The following is a 21463-nucleotide window of genomic DNA, read 5'->3' as shown; positions in this document are numbered from 1 at the left end:
TCTTATAGTCTCTGAGATCCACGCGTTCATACGGACGGATGGATAGACGGACATGGCTATGTGACTCGAATGTTGATGCTGATCAAAAAAATATATTCTTTGAGGGCTCAATGATTCCTTCTCTATTTCATATACATTCACATGAGTACAGATTCTATTTTCAGTTTTAGTTAGTTGATCCGAAAAATTTCATAATTTTTTAAGGATGTTTAGGTCATGCCGTCCTCTCTTGAGCTTTAGCTTTGCAATGTCTAGTCGGGCCATACTCTTTGTACATAACACTAAGTCACTGCTTAGCATCATAAAGGCAAGTTAATCTTGGGATCATCCAGTTTCATCAGCCTGCAGAATATATATTCTAAAAAAGTTTTTAAATAATTGATTTATTTAGGAGCCAATTAATGTCAGTGAAAAACCTCAACAGTAAGTATACATACATTTCAAAAATGATATGAGTAAAAACCATTACAATTATCAACGCAAGATGTAAGGTCTCTAAGGTGTACCGCAGAAACTGTGGGTGATGGCAGTGGCTTGGCAGTTTCAAATTAACTCATTGTGACCAAAAAGCTTTGTTCTCTGTTTCGGCCTCTGATTGTGAGTGCCTTATATACAATATCTTAACAGTTTTTAATATAATAAGTTTAGAAAATAAACATTAATAAATGTCTGTCTGTCTCTTTAATGTCTCTTTAAATCTAAGCTATGGTCGGTGGCCCGACCGCACATAACCGGGATGTGCTGAGTCAGCAGAAGGCTGGACTTAAATTTAAGTATTTACAGATGGTACCTATTTCATTGGGTCTATTATGTTTTAATTTTATTTATTATTTATTTTATCATAGTGTATATTGTTAACTGTTAACCTATATATATATATATATATATATATACAATATAATAAATTTATTCAAATTAAAATTTTTTATAGCCAAAAACCAAAAAGGATAGCAAAAAAGTTTCGAACTCCGATGAAGATCTACCAGATGATATATATGATAGTCAAAGTGGTGTAATGTCGGTAACAAATGATTGGTGGCGACGATACCTAACAAAAAAAGACTTAAATACCATTATACCAAGTAATAAGCTCCGTGTAATGTTTTCCATTCTGCGAATGTGTGAAGAAAAAGGAGAAAAGTGGTGAGTTATTAACTCTTTTTAATTACGAAATGAAATTTTTAAACAAACTGATCTTAAAGTTTCCAATTTTCTTAACCCCAAAATGTCAATTTTCTAGAACATTCAGGGAGAGAATGAGTTGATCTCTGAAAAAACATTAAAATTAACAAACAAAATTAACAAAAAAGGTCAAAATTCTCCTAAGTTTCGTTGTTCCGTTGAACTAACAGATACTTTTTTTTTTATTTAAACGTTGCAGGTGGGATACGCTAGAAACCCGATTCCATCACCGAGCGAGAAAATTTGGGTGCGAAGACAGTTTTTCTTTGTAAGACTCTTTTTGCTTCTGGATTTCGTCTTTCACTGCGATGATGCCCAGATCCTGGTAGATGTTTTCGTTGCGAACATACTGAAGCCCCAGTGTTAGTTCTCAAGATTTCAGATTGTGCGCGCTGTATGATGTCTATGTTGCTGCTGATCGCGTTCCCCCACAGGAATGAATTGTAGAGTAGTAACTTGTAGTCCAGGCACAGTGGCGATCGTGAGTTTATGATCCAGTGGAGGCTGCTGGCTTTCAGTTTTAGGTGCATCTTCTTGCATTCAATATGCTTACGCCAAGTAAATTGTCTATCAAGGTGGACCCCAAGGTACGTTACTTCGATAGCTTGAGGGATCTGCATACCGTTTAGTGAAAGCGGAGGGCATGTTTGTCTATTAAGAGTAGACGTTATACTTTTTGTAACGTATACACTTTTGTTCGTTTATTTTAATGCGCCAGTCGGACAGCCACCTTTCCACTACTATAAGATGATTATGCAGTTTGGTTGTTGCTTGCGTTACCTTTCCACTACTATAAGATGATTATGCAGTTTGGTTGTTGCTTGCGTTGCGTTGCACTAAGAATAAGAGCGGTATCGTCTGCGAACGTTGACGTTATTAGTTGTGCCTTCCTAGAATTATACGCAGTATACAAAACATATAGACACGGGCCGAGTGCGCTTCCCTGTGGAACTCCAGCTTCGATGATGTAGTCGCCCGAAGTAGCTGCGTTGCATCTCACTGAGTATACCCTATTGTAGAGGTATAAGTAGCTTGTGGGTGTATTTTGGCAAATACGTTTTAATTTTGTGCATGAGTCCAATGCGACAAACTCGGTCGAAAGCTTGAGATACGACGAGGAAAATAGCGCTGCAGTATTCTGTTCACTTGCTCGATGGTTCCGTAGTTTCTTCGGAAGCCAAATTGGTGTGCCGGGATGATATTGCAAGCTTCCAGATGTGGTATTATGCGAGTTAACAAGCATTTTTCAAACAATTTAGACAAACAAGATAGAAGGCTTATTGGTCTGTATGATGACGGAATTGTGTGGTCTTTCCAGGCTTCGGTATCATTATAATGATGGATTTCTTCCACTTTATTGGGAAATAGCCAAGATTAATGATTCATTTCTCCTGCCAGTATTTCAGCCAGAGTCCTCCCCTCAGCCAGCCGCACCTTCATTCCGGCCAAACGAAATCGAAAAAGTCATAAGAGGGCTTAAACCAAAAAAGGCTCCCGGTGGTGACCTATTGACCCCAAAGATGCTGATCGAACTTCCAAAATGGGCTATAGAGGTTGTCTGCAAACTATTTAAGGCTGGGTTTGGCTGGAAGAAACTTTGGAGATGTGTGGCGAATGTTTAAGCTCGGTCTTCGTCGCTGCGAGCCCAGAATCCCGAAGAGTTATTATCGGGGTGTTCGTTTCAATTGGGGCGCTAAGATTTGGGTGGGCCCTCCACAGGGGGTACTTTGTGCTTGTTGGCCAGAGATTCTGGATGTAAATCAGCTGTGCATTTTCTTCCTGCTGGTGAAGAGCCTGGTCGAGTGATCGGGTTGCTTCCTTAAGGCGTTGTTTTGAAGCTGGTGATCTGCTGTTTTGCCAATCACGACGCGTGCGCCTCTTTTCTGGCTCGAGCTGTTTGATTTGCTGATTAGATTTGTAGTATTTGTTTCGGTCTACTTCCTTTCCTTCAGGAATAGAGATTTTAGCTGACGCAACGAGTACTTCTTCAAGAGCGCTCGTAGTGAAGTCGATGTCCCATTCCATGTTAAAATCCGGGGCGAGTTCTATGTGGGCACTAACGTACTTTTTGTATTTAAGCTAGTTCGTTTTTGGCGTCGTCAGGCTGAAGGGGTGTTCGGTTATTTCTGGGCTTTGAAGGCGAGTGTTCTGATAATAAGTCCGAGACTGCTTTGGCACTTATTGGATTGTGAGGTATGTTTTTTGTCACCGCAAAATCAATAAGGTCTGGTGAGTGTGTTGGCCAGTATGTGGGACTTCCAGGGGAAACATAGTCTAGTTTATTTTTCACATTTATGGTATAATTACATTGTACATTGGCCTCCCTATGGGAGTCACTAGACTTGATCTCCAGTGCGTATGTGCGGATTCCGTTGCTTGACTGAATTTGTATCGATGTGGCCTGCAAGAAGTTTGTTGCAAAACATTTGTGAAAATGGTGTTTAATGCGTTCTCTGATTAGAACTCCAGTTCCGCCGTGGGCTTTCCCATCTGGATGATCTGTGCGGTAGATTGTGTAGCCTCTTATTTGAAAGTTGTATTTGCTTGTAAGATGCGTTTCCACCAGTAGCATAACGTCAATATGGTTTTCGGTCAAGAATTGTGACAATTCTAGTTATGCCGTGAGACACCATTGGTGTTCCACATTGATATTTGAAGAGCCTGCATAGATTATTTTGACTGTTGTGCTACGAGCAGCTGTACATGATAATACATGTCTTGTTTTGAACAAGTGTTGTTTGCATAGGGTTTTTACACTTCGAGCTCCAAGACGCGGGAGTCGGAGTGAGCAGAGCGGGTGAGCAAGACCGTGCCCTTTGGGTTTCAGCAGTCAGTAAAGCCTGGTTGCTCTTAATCGCCGATTTTTCCACTTCGGTATTGCGGGTTGAGTAGAAGTCGTTTCTTTGGTTCACTGAACTTCTACGCTCGTTATTTTGATCGTTTCTTAATGATCTCATTGCGTGGCACATATTTATTTAAAACAATGAAAAGCTTGTCTATTGGTCTTCATAAATTGTGGTTCAGCGTCTTTTCGCTTATATTGGGTTGCCCCAGTTATTTTTTTTTTGGTTAACTGTTGTACGTTGCAGTTTTCCCGCAGCTCGGGCAAAGCACGTCCGCTCAGTTTGGTAGTTCGAAAAAATATTGATCTTGAACTGTAGAATTATTATTTATTGAATAAGTCGGGGCTGTAAAAACCGTTTGGCTGTTAATCTGGTTTGCCTTTTGCTTAGAATAAATTGTTAAACTGGAAATGCTCCCTCAACAGATACCTGAGTAGCCGGGATGGCCAAGACTACAAGACTACACTACCTGAGCAAGCGCATCTAATTTTTTTTATTTTCCGTCCAATTTTCGATTTAATTATTTTTTCAGAATATCCAAATGTCACAAAGGCAAATAAAACAAGACCCACTTACTTTCATATACATATACACTGTGTATGTGTGTAGATGAAAGTTAGTGGGTCTTGTTTGAATAGGCAGACAATTTGAATCGGCTCACAAAGTCAAACGGTCCAGGAAAAAATAGAGCAGCTAGGAACAGAAAGTATTGCTTGTCATTTGAGTGAGAGCAAAATTTTTATACGAACAAACCTTTTTGGATAAAGACTTTTTTATCAAAAACTCATTGAACAACACTTATTTTGAGACCCCAGCAATCGGTTAACATTTATTTGCGAGCTATGGTAATAAACAAACTTAATCTAGCAATTGTGATATGTTAAAAAATGGTGCACAATTCTTTTAAAAAAATAGGTGTCACGCAAAATAGCCACCAAAGAAGCTTCAAACCAAAGAAGAACCAAAGCGCCTACTCTTACTCTTTCAACAAACCTACGGCAATACTACCTATTCAAAAGGGTAGAAAACTAAAAAGTCTATAACTCCTCTACAAATTATCCGACTTGGGAGCTTTTTGATTTGTAGGTGTAGATTAGCCATTGGATGCCACAGCTTGGCATCAAAACATTTTCCAAAAACATTAACGAACTGGCGCTACAACAAGATTTCTCTTTTGGGGGCGAGAGTGGGCGTAGCAAAATTTTAAAACAAACTTGATCTGGATATCAGACGATCCCAAATTCTAGGGAAATGGGAAAAGGTCTATCTCCAAATATTTTATTATAGAAATAGTTTGGCATCAAAAGTACCTTCCTGTACTGGCGCTACAGAAATTCGAGATTTTTGAGGGCGAGAGGGAGCGTTGAAAACTTACTAAGAATTTGGTTATTATTTACTATTAATCCCCTATTGTTATTATTTAAAGTATCCCCTTTCGAGGACTTATCCAAATGTAAGCGCTCCAATCGATATTACCACTTCGATAAGACTACTCCATCGTTCCGGCTGAACTGAATCAAAAACCGCGAGAATACTTTACCGCTATTTTTCTCGACGTATCTCAAGTTTTCGACCGAAATTCGCTTAATGAACTCATGCCAAAATTTAAATTTAAGCTACTTGAGTCGTACTTCTACAATAGGTACAATACCTCCACAATAACGATTAGAAGCGTATAAATATAACTTTTACTTTTAATAGACAAACATGCCCTCCACTTTCACACAACGATTTGCTTATACCCCCAAGCTAACGAAGTTAAGCACCTTGGCGTCCACCTCGATAGGCGATGAACCTGGCCAAAGCACATCGATTGCAGGAAGATTCACTCTTCCTTTGCAGGATAATAAACTCTTGATCGCCACTATGCCTGGACTACAAAATCCTACTTAACAATTCAGTCCAAAAACTAATCTAGACGTATGGCTCCCAGTTTGGAGGAGAGCGCGAGCAGCAGCAACATAGGCATCATACAATCGCGCTAATAATCAAAAATCTTAAGAACCTGGGGCTCCATGGTATGTTCTCAATGAAAACATGCACCGGTACGTGGGCATCCTCGCAGTAAAAGACGAAATCCAAAGGAAAAAAGTTTAAAGACAGATTCAACAAATAAAAGAAACTTAAAAAAAGATCCAATCATTTTCAAAAAATGATGCAGTCATGCGTGAGCAGCTAAAATTGTATATTTTCATTACTTTAAATTGTATCTATCTGTAAATTGAGAATTTGTGAACTTGTGCATTTTCAAAGCAAGTATAGCATTTAATCCCGGGCGAAAGAAAATATAAACTCAAGTAGTAACTAAAAGGTCAAAAGAAAGAAAGATAAACAACAATGCACACCTCCTACACCCCAAAGTTTTGTTTAAAAAAAACACACGGAAGTTGACTAAGATTTCAGCCCCAAAGCATGAATTAGTGAAGCGCAACCAACATAACGCTATACAAATCAGGTAGCAACGCCATATAAAAGTTGAAATTTAAAAAAAGGAAGCTGCCTTTGGAAATTAATTAGCGATTTGGAAATTAATTTCCCGGGTCTTAGATGCCGAATGAAGAGTTTAAGTTTTTCCATCGCGTTGCTTGGTTTTTTTACTTTTTGTGAAAGTCTGACCAGACTAAAATACCTCATTTTACACGGGGTTGATTGTATAACACGCTTTCAAAAAATTGTGATTGGAATCGCCTAAACATAGTAAATGTTTAGGTAATACTATAGCATTAGCAAACATAGTAATGTACTTTTTGTTTGAGTATTTTACTTAAGTGAAGGGGGATATTGGGATTCGGGTTCAATCGGATATGACACATTAGGATTTCATAATTATTTTGGGTCAATAATATTATTCACGACATACAATACTTTAAAAATTTAATCAATTTTCACTTCAATTTTTAAAAAGCAATTTAATAAACTAAACAAATCTTTTCTTAGATATCTGTATGGTTCTTATTCCTATTGCTGTCACTTTATAAACTTGCCGTTGGGACTTCTCGACGCTCCTGACTTCTTTCACTTGTTACATATATCTATCATTGTATTTGATCGCTCAGGGAATTTGAGCCGCTGCACAGTGACAGTGGTTGATCTTGTATGACAAAAGCGGCCAAAAATACCTTCAGTTCAGCGCGCAAAGAGATTGCCGAGCTGGGTGTCGACAAAAATTAAAATTTAGCGTTGCTTTGAATTAAAATTTAGCGTTGCTTTGAATTAAAATTTAGCGTTGCTTTAAATCTGCAAGAAGCTGCCTAAATGTGAACATTTTTGGATAGTAAATCTTTTGATTTACTGTCTGTTTATGTGCATCACCCACCGGGTACCTGCCACCTACCATCTTCGCTGGTATATTTGTGCTTCTTAAGCCAGACTTTATTTTTTACTTTTTAACCAAAAATTAACTTATGTTCCGCACTATCTCCTTGCTTGAAGTTAGGTGAGAAAAGGTGCCGTCCTTTGACGGCATATACATATTTTTACATACATACATATTTCTTATAAGAGATGAAGGGATGTTAAAACCTCTTTGGTACGGATGTACCAGGGCTTTGCGGTTTAAAATTACTTTTTACTTTATCCATTATCCCATATCCTTTAACTGATTGATCGGAAATGACAAAACTTTGGGGTTTTTAGAGTTAGAAAATTGGGATTTTTTATGCATTCCTTTTTTTTGGGAAATAAATAACTGCCATATAACTGAACTATTGGGAATGACCCAACTTTGGCATTTTTAAAGATAGTAGCTAGATATTTTTATACCCTTGCAGAGGGTATTATAATTTTGTCCAAAAGTGTGCAACGCAGTGAAGGAGACATCTCCGACCCTATAAAGTATATATATTCTTGATCAGGATGACCTTGTAACGAACTGTTTTCTTTGCTTCCGCTCGCCACGCTATATTCTCCGCTATATTCTTGATCAGGATCACCTTGTAACGAACTGTTTTCTTTGCTTCCGCTCGCCACAGTATGCCGCGGCTAGCTCACAGAGTCTGCGGGTTAGTTCCACCGAATTTATAGTTCGACGTGATTGCCCAAGCCCAGAAAATAATTCAAATAGCTTTCCGTTGTGCAGTCTCTTTATTCTCTGCTCTTTCTGCTTACAATGATGATTTACGCAGGTTCCCGGGAATGACCCTTGGTGTACCTTTGGTGACCCTTGGTGTATCCTTCGGCCGTCCTGGTGTTCTGCTCCGTTGCTGGTGTTTCCGCTGTTGCTCTCGTTGCCGGGGTTCCTCTTCGTTGATCCGTCGTCAAGCCTTCCACCTCTTTGACTTGGTCTGGCCTTCGGCTGTGCACTGAAAAGCCTCCACTAAGTCGCCGGGGATACCGCGCCTACGCGCTGTACTGCCGGGCTCGGGAGTTGGCGGGCTGTAGCCTCCGCTACACCAGGATAAACGCCGTGCTCTGCGCGCCAGCGGCACTGGTTCGGGAGATAGCTACTGACTGTCGCCTCTGCACCACCAGGGAGATGCGCCGTGCATGCGCACCGGCGGACCTGGTTCGGAGTGTGCGGCCTGCAGTAGGCTCCGCTACGCCAGGAAAACGCCGTGCTTTTCGCACCGGCGAGTCCGGTTTGGGAGATGGCTACTGGTGGTCGTCTCCGTAACCCGCTGTGCATGCGCACCAGCGGCCCCGGTTCAGAGTTTGCTGTCTACAGCCGGCTCCTCTACGCCAGGAAACGCCGTGCCTTTTCGCACCGGCGGGCCTGGATTGGGAGTTGCCGAAGTCTCGTCAGTTCCGACGGGGTCGGAAGTCGCCTGTCCAGGACCGTATGTCACGCCTCCCTTTCGGCCGGGTGACCACCGCGCGTACGCGCCAATGGGCCCGGGTCAAGAGCTGCTCGGTGCCTCCCCGATCGCGTTCAAAAGCGGGCGTGAGTTCCCGAGTTGGCTTATCCGCGTCCTGCAGGACCACGCCTGTTGGTTGCGCGTCAGGAACCCGCGTGGCGTACGCCAGACTTGTTCTTTCCTCACTTCCTTGCAAGGCTACCTGCTTTGACCGGGAATAGCCCACACTCGACTCTGTTACCCTGTAGCTTTCGAGGAAACCAACCGACGCCGATCCTCTCTCGTCCTGTCCTTCTCGTCCTCCGGAGCAAACCGGGCTCGGGATCCTGAGTTGGCCTGTCCTTTCCGTTGCAGGACCACGTCTGTTGGTTGTGAGTCAGGAGTCAGAGTGGCGTGCGCCAGACTTATCCTTCCCGCACTTCCTAGCAAGGCTACCTGCCGGGGCCAGGAACCGGTCCAACTCGTCTCCTGTCGCCTAGGTCTTTCCACGGAACTGTCCTTGTACTGATCTTTCCTTGTCTCGTTCGTTCTCCTTACGTTTGGCTGTTGGACTCTCCAAAGGCGGTCCTTCAACTCAAACAACCGAATCCTTTTTAGAAACGCTCTAACACTTGATTGGCGGACTCTCCACAGGCGGTCCTCCAACTCAACGCTACAAGCTTCCTAAAAAGACTCGTCCCGAGCCGCTCCACTGGGCCTCCTTTTATACCCTCTGGAGCGCCCGTTAGTCCTCCTGGAATCTGTTCCACAGATCACGCCACTTTCCCGTTGGCGGGTTGCCGTTATTCCTGCTTCCAATAACACGCCACTTTCCCGTTGGCGGGCTGCCGTTACTCCTGTTTTCCAAGATCACGCCACTTTCTTGCTGGCAGGTGGCCGTCCGTGCGGCCGTTGCCCCTTTCCTTTCGGCCGCTGACCCCTGCTGTTGCTATGCGAAGTGCCGCTGGCCTCCTTCGCCTCCCCTGTTGCTCCTTGCTCCTTTGCTGCTCCCAGTCTTGTCGCCTATCCTGAACACCGCTGCGCGGCGGGCTCATGTGCTCACCGTTGCCTCGGGAGCCGTTACGTTCCACGTTGACTCCGTCTTCCCACTCGATGATGGAGCTCTGCCCTTCACTGCCCTCACTGCCTTTCCATTCGTCCACTAGTGCTCCGGGGACCGTTACGTTCCACCTTGATTCCGTCTTCCCACTGGGCGATGTAACCTTGCATTTCCATTTGTCTGCTGGCGCTCCGGGAACCGTTACGTTCCACGTTGATTCCGTCTTCCCACTGGGCGATGTAACCTTGTCTTTCCATTCGTCTGCTGCTGCTCCGGGAACCGTTACGTTCCACGTTGATTCCGTCTTCCCACTGGGCGATGTAATCTTGTCTTTCCATTCGTCTGCTGCTGCTCCGGGAACCGTTACGTTCCACGTTGATTCCGTCTTCATACTCGATGGTGAAACCCTACCCTTCCCCGTTCGTATTGGTCCATAGCCTATCTCCCGCGGCCCCTAATGATTGGCCATTGCTGTCTTAGCGTGTGAGGAGACTAATTCTCCTGGTTCGGAGTGTGCGGCCTGCAGTAGGCTCCGCTACGCCAGGAAAACGCCGTGCTTTTCGCACCGGCGAGTCCGGTTTGGGAGATGGCTACTGGTGGACGTCTCCGTAACCCGCTGTGCATGCGCACCAGCGGCCCCGGTTCAGAGTTTGCTGTCTACAGCCGGCTCCTCTACGCCAGGAAACGCCGTGCCTTTTCGCCCCGGCGGGCCTGGATTGGGAGTTGCCGAAGTCTCGTCAGTTCCGACGGGGTCGGAAGTCGCCTGTCCAGGACCGTATGTCACGCCTCCCTTTCGGCCGGGTGACCACCGCGCGTACGCGCCAATGGGCGCGTATATATTTATATTTATATTTTGTGGTATAAATTTGTTGTTTTTAGAAAATGTATATTTTTTCAATGTTTTCTTTTTTTAGGTCATTGAGGAGATGTAGAGGGTTGGAGTTCTGGAAGATAGTTTGCTTTGTTTTCAAGAGAGGTGGACATGTGCTTAGTATGTGGTGTAAGGAGAGGTTGCCTTGACAGAAGGAAGTGTTGGAATTTGGTTCAGATAGTGTTGGTGGGTCAGGCTGGTGTGTCCTAGACGTAGTCGGGTAATTTTAAGTGGGGTAAAAATTAGTGAGCTTTTGTTGGTTAACTGTGCTGCTTGATCTGCTAGTTCGTTTCCTGCAATGCCTGCATGGCCAGGAATCCAAATTAATTTGATTTTTGGGGCCAACTGGGTTATTAATGATCTTATTTTATTTGGATAAATATTTTTATTGCTTGTATTTTTAATTGATTCTATTGCTGCGAGAGAGTCTGAACAGATTACATATTTGCCTCTTTTGTTTTTTATAATTCTGATAGATTCGAGAATGGTGATGATTTCGGTTATTAGAACAGAAGAATATGGTGGCAGGATTCCACATTTTAGGATGTTTGTTTCCGTTCTAATGGCGTATGTTATAATGTCGGTTATTTTTATCCGTCAGTGAATATAATAATATAAGAACATAATATACTTTGTTTTACGAAAGTGTGTATTAGCGTGTCTTTGGAATAAATTAGGTTTTTACTTAGTTTGGCTGTTTGCAGATCTCGTTTTAATTCTCTTGGAGGAATGGCTTCTTATAGGAGGTTATGTGTTGGAGTAGAACGAAAGGTACCGAAAGCAGTAACGGTTTGGCACATGTCCTGAAGGTACTTCGATTCACTAACAGGCTCCAGCCGTGCTCAGGGAAAGTGGGAGTGGTTCTTGTACCTTCAGTAGGGACATGGTCGTCACGCGAATCGTCGTAGATCGAATCGTAGAAAAGGGACTGGGAGAAGGATTCCCAAATAGCATTGTGAGGGGGATAACAAAAAAAATTCCTTGGCTAAGAGATATGTAAAGAGGTGGCTAAATGTTGTTGAACTACCTAGGTGGCGCGATTCTTCCGGTGCCCAAACAAAAGATCTAGTACAAATTCATTTTAGTTAAGGGGGGACATCTGAGTAACAGGCCAAAAAAAAACGGTTTTTCTCGAATTTTTTTTGGCCAAATAAAAACAGCTAATCGAAAATTTGTAAATGGGGTTTTATTATATTATATTTAAACTACACAATAAAATTTTTTTTTAATAAATCGAAAACAAAATGGCGGCCCTGCAGCCCTTATTCGTAGGCCCTATTTTTTTAAAGGGGGTCCATGGCCGAACACCTAACGTCCTTAATTTTTGATCTAGAACAAAAAATCAAGTTTGGTTAGTTTCTTTATCTCAACGGCTATCGACACACGTAGGATTTTTTCGATATATTGATTTTTTCCAAAATGGCAAGTGATTGAACAAAATTTTCAATTTTCACTAACAAAAAACGTCACAAAATTGTTGATAAAAAAAAAAGTAAGCAAAATAAAAAAAAAAATCCTACGTGTGTCGATAGACATAGGTATTCTGAGTATACTGTCAAAATTTTAGATCGATAGGTTAAGAGTTGTTCGAGTTAGGTGTTCGGCCAACTCAAAAAAAGTGGTTTCGAGAAAAACGCGTTTAAAGTTTTAAGTACTGTGGGATATACCTGTGAGGCATCGCCGCAGAATGAAAAATTTTGACACTTAGACACTTTTGCCGGACTCTATATTTTGATATGTCATTTTTAAGTCCCTAAAGAATTTTTTAAGCGAAAAAAAAAAATTTCGATTTTTTCAAAATTCTACTCAGATGTCCCCCCTTAACGTTATAATTAAGGTAAATCTCTTATAAAATAAATTAACATAATGTGGTTTTCATTAACCATAAGAATAAAAAATTATAATTAATATTAATGTGGCCGTAATTATAACAATTCAGTAGTAAAGATAATAATAATCAAAGATAATTAAAGATAATAAATCAGTTTGGTGCTTACAAAAAAAATATTTCAATTGGATTGCTTAGCGATAATAATTCAGAAAGTATTAAAAAATGATATAAAAATTGATAATTAGGGATTTTTAAGTTTTTTTTTTCTTTTTCATTTGAGTAACTATACGTTAGGGTTTATGAAATTATTGGGTTTTTCTCTCTCTCGCTGGGATATTTAATATGATTTTATTAATATTTAATGATCTGTCCGCAGCGAGATTCAGAAGAAAAGTGAAATCAGGTGGCAGACAGGAAATGCCACCTTATGGTTGTCACCTTTTGAAAGGTGCATACGCGGGTGGGTGAATTTCAAAAAGGGAAGCAGCTGTGGGGGGGGGTGAATGTCAGTTCGGGTCAGCTGAGCCTATCGACATTCATTATCAGCTGCATTGGGTCAGATAGGCAAACAAAACCATATGTTTTTTTGTTTACTATTTTAAAAACTTTTAACTTAATCTTTTATTTAATTTTGTTTGGTTTTGGTCCAACGAGCGACCCCCACACAGCTAGGCGAATAGCGGAGAATAAGGGCGGTTTTAATTTGTTTATTGTGGTTTTGGGGGCGTGTCCGTATAGGAACAGGCCTTATTCTATTTTTGCAACAATAGTAGCTTTTACCACGTTGATTAATGTGTATGTACTGCAGTTAAGCATAGTACTGAGTTGACGAAAATCCGCTGTCGAACGGGTGACAGCTGTCAAACTCCATATAAAAAAAATGGTGTAAAAAAAGGAAGACGAAGAAATTTTCGCCTTCTAGATTTTGCGGGTACTGAGTTGACGAAAATTTTTGTTATCGATTTTAATGGTGTTGCCGGATCAAAAAAAATAAACAGCTGATCTCGGGGAGTTAAAAGAAATAATTTCATTTATTTCTATAGGTGTGACATGGAGGGTCAATTGATCAAACAAAAAAATAGTCGGCCCGAAAAATTTTCGACGCGCCAGGACAAATTAAAATTAATTTCTGCGGTCAAGGCGAAGCCCATAATATGGGATTTGACCCACAAGGGGCATTTTAATGCCATAAAATGGCATTGAAATGATTTGTAATTGATTTGGATTTTGATTTAGACCCAGTTTTCTATTTCTTAATCAGCTCCTTAGCGGCGAAATACATAAACAAAACACCAACAACCAATCGTTTTGAATTCATTTTTGCTTATTTGTTTTTTGTTTACAAACAACAGCTGTTCAGTATTACCTTATTTCTTAATTTTTTTGGTCACACTAGCTCGGTAGCTGAATAAAGTGCAATATCGTTATCGGATTTTCAACAGCGGATTTTCGTCAACTCAGTACTATGCTTTAAACTTGAGACTGGATAGGCACTTTATTATATTTAGTTTTTTTGTGAAGTGCAGGTATAAGTTTATCTATGTGTGTGTTCCATTTGTATTTGCTGTCTATATTTATTCCTAAGATTTTTAACGAGCTTACTGTGAGTTTTGCATGCTATGGACTGTTACGGCTCAGTGACAGTTGTGCTTTTTGCAAATATGGAGGTGTTGGGTTTTTGATAAGGATAGGGATGCCCCGGAATATAAACCCCAGTTCTCTATGTCATTTAAAAGGTTACCTAGATTAAAGCTAATATTTTTTTGCTTCTTATTAAAGTTAATTATAAGAAAATAGTCATCAGCGTATTCATTAAATTTGGTTTCCTTTTGCAAAGATATTATATTAGACAATTTATTAAAAGCTATAAGGAATAGTATAACGGGATCCTTGAGGGATTCCATTGAATATGGGTAGTGAGTTGGATCTGTGTTGATCGGCACGGATAATTATTTTTCTACTAAGCATGAAATTTCTGACGTAATTTATTATTTTCGGCCCTGTTTTCCATTCCTGAAGTTTGCCAATTATGGAATGCACACCTATTTGGTCGAAGGCTTTTGAAAAATCAAGAGTGACGAGTGAGCTGTGCTGGTGTGACTTTGATATGAGAAAGTCTACGTAAAGTAGACTGTCCAAAGTCGATTTGCCTTTTTTAAATGCAAATTGTTTTTTGTTTAGCAGAATGTTGTAAGTTACAAACCACCAATGTCTTTTGACTATGATTTTATCTAATGTTTTTGCTAGGCAACAGTTAAGGGATATGGGTCTGTAAGAGGGTGTTTTGATCAGGATGGGAATTATAAGGCTAGTTTTTTAGGCTTGTGGTATGTAAGTATCGAATATTTTGTTAATTAGAACTATTATTCTATTTTTTATAGTATTGGAGCTATTTTTTATTATTTGGTAGGAGATTCTGTTGGGTCCTGGGGCAGATCCTTTGAGGGTTTGTAGTGCTGAAGCTAGTTTGAGGTTTGAAATATGTAAATGTCTATGGTTTGAGCTGATGGGGAGGGTGTGTAACCTGTCTACTGTCTGTCTACTCTACTGAGGGTCTACTGTATAACAATCACTTTTTAAAAATATATTCTGGGATGGCCTTCAGTTCTTGTTGCGATTTAGTTTTGATGTCTGCAATGCTCCCAAAACGGTTTCCACGAAGTGGTAATTTGAGTTTTGTAAACAGGAAAAAGTCACACGGGGCCATATCTGGAGAGTACGGTGGTTGTTCGATGATATTTGTTGAACTTTTCGCATAGTACTGAGATGAGGAAAATCCGCTGTCGAAAATCCGCTAGCGAAATCGCACTTTCAGCTACCGAGCTAGTTTGACCAAAAAAATTAAGGAAAAGGGTAATACTGAACAGCTGTTGTTTGTAAACAAAAAAAAAATAAGCAAAAATGAATTCAAAACGATTGGATGTTGGTGTTTTGTTTATGTATTTCGCCGCTAAGGAGCTGATTAAGAAAAAGAAAACTGGGTCAAAATCAAAATCAATCACAAATCATTTTAATGTCATTTTATTTTATTTTTATTGTGTATTGCTAGTGCTTCAAGGTTGTTTGGGATGTTAATTGTAGTATGTTGGATTGATTAATGTATAGTAGGCTACGCCTCCAAATCTGTAGGTTGCAATATTTGTTAGTAGAATATAGTTGATTTGGGTTGGTATATTGTTAATGTGACGTATGTGTGTTTCTTGTAGTGATATATGTGGGGAGTATTTTTTAATTAGTATGAGTAAGTTGTTGTATTTATTCACATAACCTTTTATGTTCCATTGGATTGTGATAAGTGACATTCTATAGATATATTTCTGTGATTCTATAGATATATATATAAGTATTTTTAATGAGCTTGACTTTAGGGTGGAGTAGAGGAAACTGATTAAGTTTTTTGGTTTTAAGTTAGAACATATGTCATGATGGACGAACCCCTTTCCGCCTACCCGTGGGACCAAAACATGAATACTACCTTACCAAATAAAAACCAAAGCGGAGATCAGAACGGAGTTGCTGAGATGGAGAAGCCCCCCACAGAGGGACAACATCTGGAAACGGGCTGCACCGGTGCGAAGGAGGTTGCCAAGGCTTCTTTTTCGAAAGCGGGGCTAGCCATGGGACCACCGAACAGCGTGGAGAGGAAGGCACCAGCGTCAACCTCTAAACCAACCGGCGGGGCCCCTAAGGCGAACCCTGGTCCGGGAGCGTCTCACTCGATGCAGCGAAAGTGCTCTTATAAAGATAGGAGAAGATTGAAAAGATTCGCTTTCGCTGTGGTTAGTGTGTTTGTTTCTATTACTATTTTTGGCTTTTTGTTTGGAGGGTTTAAAGCTGGCGCCTAGGGTGTTAGATTTATCCTTGGGAAATATTCTTTTTTTTTAGGTCTCCCGTGAGTTTTGATGTATGAGGTGTAATCTTTGATGTATGAGGTAAGTGTAGTCTGTGTCCATTTCTTCTATGCCCTGAGTGTGGCAGTGCTGGTGCTTTTTAGGTTGGGTTAATGGTGTTGTTGAATTGGTTGGTCCGGACGTGATTGTCTTTTGGGGGTTGGTGTCTCGGGGTGCAAGTGTAGTGTGTAAGATTTGATGTTGCAGTATGGTTTTGGTTGGGTTTGATTTTGGTGGTTGGGTGTTTGTTGTTTTTAGAGTAGTGGCGCTTGTAAGTTTTTTAGCGTAGGTTCCTCGTATTTGGTAGTCATGTCGTTCAAAGTATATGCGTTGGGCGGTGTTATGGCCGACTTTTTCTTTTGTTCTTATAGCTGCCAGCTCCTGTTGTTTTAAAAAGGTTCGGTATTTTTGGTTTTGCGATTTCTGGGTTATTTTTACAGTTTAAACAGTCTTTTTTTCGTTGGAAAATATATCTCCAACGTTTGTGTGTTTCGCGTCAGAACAGTTTGCACTTGATTCTGTACTTTTGCATATGATTGTTGGGTGTCCGAATCGAAGGCATTTTTTGCATCGAAGTGTTAGTGGTATATAATCTCTTACGCGGACAGATTCGTATTTTATTTTTTATTTTTTCTGGAAGCTTGGTGGTTTTGAATGTAATTATGACTACGCCAGTTTCAACCAATGTGTTGTCCACAAGGTTGGTGTTGTTTTGCCTTTTCATTATTTTCCTGACTTCGGTAACTTTTTGTGATTTTAGTTCTTGCAGGATTGTGGCTTCGTCGATGTATCGTATTCAATGTCTTGTGTTCGGTTGCTGTTACTTCCATGTCTGCAATTTTGGTTAGTTTTAGGAGTTTTCTGCCTTGTAGCTGGCGAATAAATGGGTTGATCTTTAGAAGATCAAATAATAAGCTATTCTCGGAGAAAAACGGATAGAAAATAAGATTTGCTGATTAAATGTTGTATGCGAAAGGCTGATCTGTCAATTTAGGCGGTTAGTAATTTGTTTGAAAAAATTCTGCGAATAGATCGGTAATGGCCTGATTAGAGGTCGCAGATAAATTTTCAAACGTAAGCAGGTGTGGAAAAGATACATGTTTACGCTTTGTGTTTACAAAATTATAAAACTGCTTCGGATCTGTATAATCTGTATATAATCCCTGTAACATTCAGCGTTATGCACGGTAAAATTTGACCGAGCTAGTAGATATCTTGAAAAATCTATACTTCTTCACGTTTTTTTATATTTAAGTAAGAGGCTGTTTTTAGTATTTTTTAGGTTCGTGAGGCACCTATAAACCAAGGAGGATTTGTTGAAGCGGACGGATATTTCCATGGCAAACATGAGTCGAAAAATGTATTTAAAGTATGGTCAAATTTTTCTAATGTGACATTTACATCGGTGCATGCCAGAATATCGGACCAATCAAATAAGGATAAGGCTATTTAGGATAAGGCGATAATGGCTATCGAATAGGCTTTTAAGTTTGTAAAATACCACCATTACGGAAACAGCGAATCTTATTTTCCACGCATGGAAACTTCTGATCGATACCAGAAATGGTTTCGATTGAAACCTCCAGCGTGGGGTGATGAGGATCTTCTGGGGTTGAAAGGGGCAAAGCTCTGGAAAGGGTGGTGCCATCAGGATCGGATAAAAAACATAAGTTTTAAAGCCGATCTAACGAATTTCTTACATGGTAAATTTGACCTACAAATATTTCAAACGTGCCCGCGGTGAAGTGATGGTGCGTGATAAGCGATAAAGATGGGGAGTTTTTGACATTAGACCACTTTATTTCTGGGATATTAAAGTCACCCAGAGCTACAAGCTTGTCACGATCGGTCATAAGATTGAAAACGGATTGAATAATGACAAATGATGCCAGTATGTGGGCGGTTCAGCCGAAGGCGGTATATATGAACATGTAATATATAAAGATTTCGCGGACCTTTTCAGAAGCAAGTTGGGTGTCTACCGAAATCTTGAAAAAGGGCTCACGAATCTTGAAAAAAGACGCGCGACTTATATAATTATATTTATGTTTAGTTGTGTTCTCCATCTTTCATATTAGCCGAGATATTAATCTCTGAAGTATGAGGGGCAAGCCGAGCAACAAACATATGTTTCGATGAAGGAATTACCCGTAAGGGTTTTGGTGTCGCACGTACGATAACTGCAGCATCAGTCGGTGCCGGTGGAAGGTTGGTCCGTGGTTCTGATATGGGGAAGTTTCACTCCCACTGGTTCACGCCGGTGGTCCGGACTGTGGAATACTCTTTTGGGTGACTCTAACGGGGGTTTCATTCACTAGGACCCGTGGTATCACTTGAAGGGATGCCACGGAGGACATCTCCGACAATTGCTCATTTGTAGTGCGATAGACGGCGAATTTTTTTCAGTTCTAGCCCTTGGGGTAGCCAGAGATATGAGCGGCTGCGTTAATTTCGGCTGAGCAGGCTGAGGCAGTTTACACACAGCGGATTTGTTACGCTTAGGGAACTCATTTAACAACTGAAGGCCGCTAAACGGAATGTCAAGCGCACAGAGCTGGTCATTGATTTTACGAAAACCAGTTTAAGCTTAAGCTTAAGATTCTTAAGATTCTAGATTCGGTTCACAAGCGAGTAAACACCGGTTTACCAACATTTATAAACGCAATATTTACAAAAACGCAGTGCGCACAAAATAAATCACGACCGTTCGCTTAAGAGGAAGAGACAGAAGTAGAATGCACACCTATTTGGTCAAAGGCTTTTGAAAAATCAAGAGTGACGAGTAAGATGTGCTGAAATCCAAATTGGTTTTTATTTAGCAGATTGTTGTAAGTTACAAACCACAAAAGTCTTTTGGCTATGATCTTATCTAGTGTTTTTGCTAGGCAACAGCTTAAACCGCAAACCGCTTTGCTGAACGTTTTCTGTGGGCCTTTGTTCAGCAGGGCTACATCAAGAGTCGCTTTGGCCTTTGCGTTAGTGAGGGATGAGCCCCATTCCTCCAGCCAGGCTTTGAAATGTCCTGCGATCAGCTCCTTGTTTTGTGCAACGTGTCCTTATTATCGCGCTGGTTATTATCCTGGTTATCGCGCCAGGAGTTCGTATGAATAATATAACATTCGTATGAACCTTATCGCGCTGGTTATTATCCTGGTTATCGCGCCAGGAGTTCGTATGAATAATATAACATTGGTATGAACCTTATTCTTTTCTGAGCTTCCTTGAGTGCCCTGCGAAATATGAAGATCCAATAGACAGTGGATCCAACAAGCAGGCATACATTTAGCTAAAAGAAGAGGTGCAAAACGCCCTTATGACCAAGGTTTTTCGTTACTGAACCACAGTGATTTTCAAATCAGATTAATAAATATCTCAGATAAATATTACAAAATTTTATGGAGATGTAATAAAGTGAAAGCAATGCCACGATCTATTTTCCTGCATGGTCCAAAAAGTTAACATGCCAGCGGTGAAGAAAATGTGGTACCTCACGTCTGCGCTATCCGGCAATGCGGAGAGACTGATATGCCACACTGAGCTAAACGAGGAAAGCCATTTACATGCTTGGCGCATAATAGTGGGATCCTATGATAATTCTCGCCTTTTTGAGGAAAAAATAGGAACTTAGTAGAAGTCCAGCAAGTGTAAGAACAAGTTGAGACCTATCGTCTATAGTAGTAAAAAGTAGCAGAAAACAAAAACTGCTTGTAACATCGTAATACGATGATCGTATACAGTAATATTTATTTTCATATAACAACCAACCTTTAAAATGCTTAGAACCCTAACAAAATATTTATAGTTTGTTAACTTTCCAATCATACCATACTACTACTGAATAGCGCGGTCAGCGCGAAGGTTCACTCCTTTGTAATAACTGACAATATCTTTTGTTTGGTTTTTTAACTTCATCAAAAAGTACCTTACGTATTATACTAGTGATGCAATATAATGAAAGAATACTGCAATCACTTTCTTTCTTATTTCTCTATTTTTGGCATCTTTTTGGGATTCTGCCCCAGTTTGCAGCTCATAGAAGCCTTTGTCCTTCCGCATATTATAACTGACCAACCATCTCAACCCTTCTCTATTTGAGAAGGAAATACCCAATGAGTGTGCATTAGCAGATCCCCAGTTCGATAAACCTGGGAGAATTTATCTACTCATAGGATTCGAACCCTATTATTCGTTATTCCTTCCGATTCAACGAAAACTGGGACGAATTGTCGCAGGCAGAATAAAGGCCAGAACTCAATCGGCCGTGTCCTGTGGAGCAACGCTGACTCTAGAAACTGACCCATTGATTGAAAGGTTTCGGGAATTGGATAACCTGGACAATCAAACGAAATATCGATCTCCGACAGAAAAACATTGTGAGAAATACTCTGTAGAAAACCTGAAAAGAGCAGCCGACAGAAGTCTTATTGTAAAGCTGCCTTTTGCCAAACACCCTTCAGCCCTAGGAGAGTCAAAAGACATTGCTATCAAAAGGTTTCTCACTCTTGAGCGACGCTCGACTGGTAACGTTCGGAAAGGTGATTCTGATTTCATGGAAGAGTACTAAGCGTTGGGACATATAATACTGGTGCCGTCAAGCCATATACCCAAATATCAATATTTTATTCGTGATCACTGGGTCTTGAAGCCTGACAGCAGTAGCACAAAACGGCGAGTAGTATTTAATGCGTCGTGCAAAACGTCAAGAGGGAAATCCTTGAATGACATGTTACAAACGGGTCCTACAGTTCAGAGCAAATGGATATACTGCTACGGTTCCGAACCCATAAGTATGTATTTACGGCACATAAGTATGGAAAAAGAGTAAAAAGAGTAAGAAAAGTATGGATTACCGTCAAGTATGGATAAACCCGGATGACCAATTTAATCAACTCATAGTTTGGCGAAACGATCTAGCGGAAGACCTCATATACTACCAACATAAAACAGTAAACACGAACGGCACAAAGACAGCCCCATTCCTGGCGACAAAATGCCTTAATCATCTAGGTCGATC

The 21463-nt window shown here is 40.7% G+C and overlaps 1 protein-coding gene across 15 annotated transcripts in view; it reads left to right on the top strand.

The window, feature by feature from the left end:
* The window catches only part of LOC108124158 (transcriptional regulator ATRX homolog), a 289518-nt gene that overhangs the window by 158919 nt on the left and 109136 nt on the right, over positions 1-21463 (top strand). For 14 of the 15 annotated variants that reach the window (XM_070278796.1, XM_070278795.1, XM_070278802.1 and 11 more), the window contains one exon: positions 932-1143. In XM_070278796.1, coding sequence (XP_070134897.1) covers positions 932-1143 — 212 coding nt within the window. Of the gene's footprint in view, positions 1-931; positions 1144-1381; positions 1530-21463 lie in introns of those variants that run through there. The other variant, XM_070278804.1, reaches the window with a different exon arrangement.

The sequence above is a fragment of the Drosophila bipectinata genome, chromosome 2R, assembly GCF_030179905.1.
Source record: "Drosophila bipectinata strain 14024-0381.07 chromosome 2R, DbipHiC1v2, whole genome shotgun sequence".
In the NCBI taxonomy this organism is placed as follows: domain Eukaryota; kingdom Metazoa; phylum Arthropoda; class Insecta; order Diptera; family Drosophilidae; genus Drosophila; species Drosophila bipectinata.
This window is presented reverse-complemented; position numbering and strand designations above follow the sequence as displayed.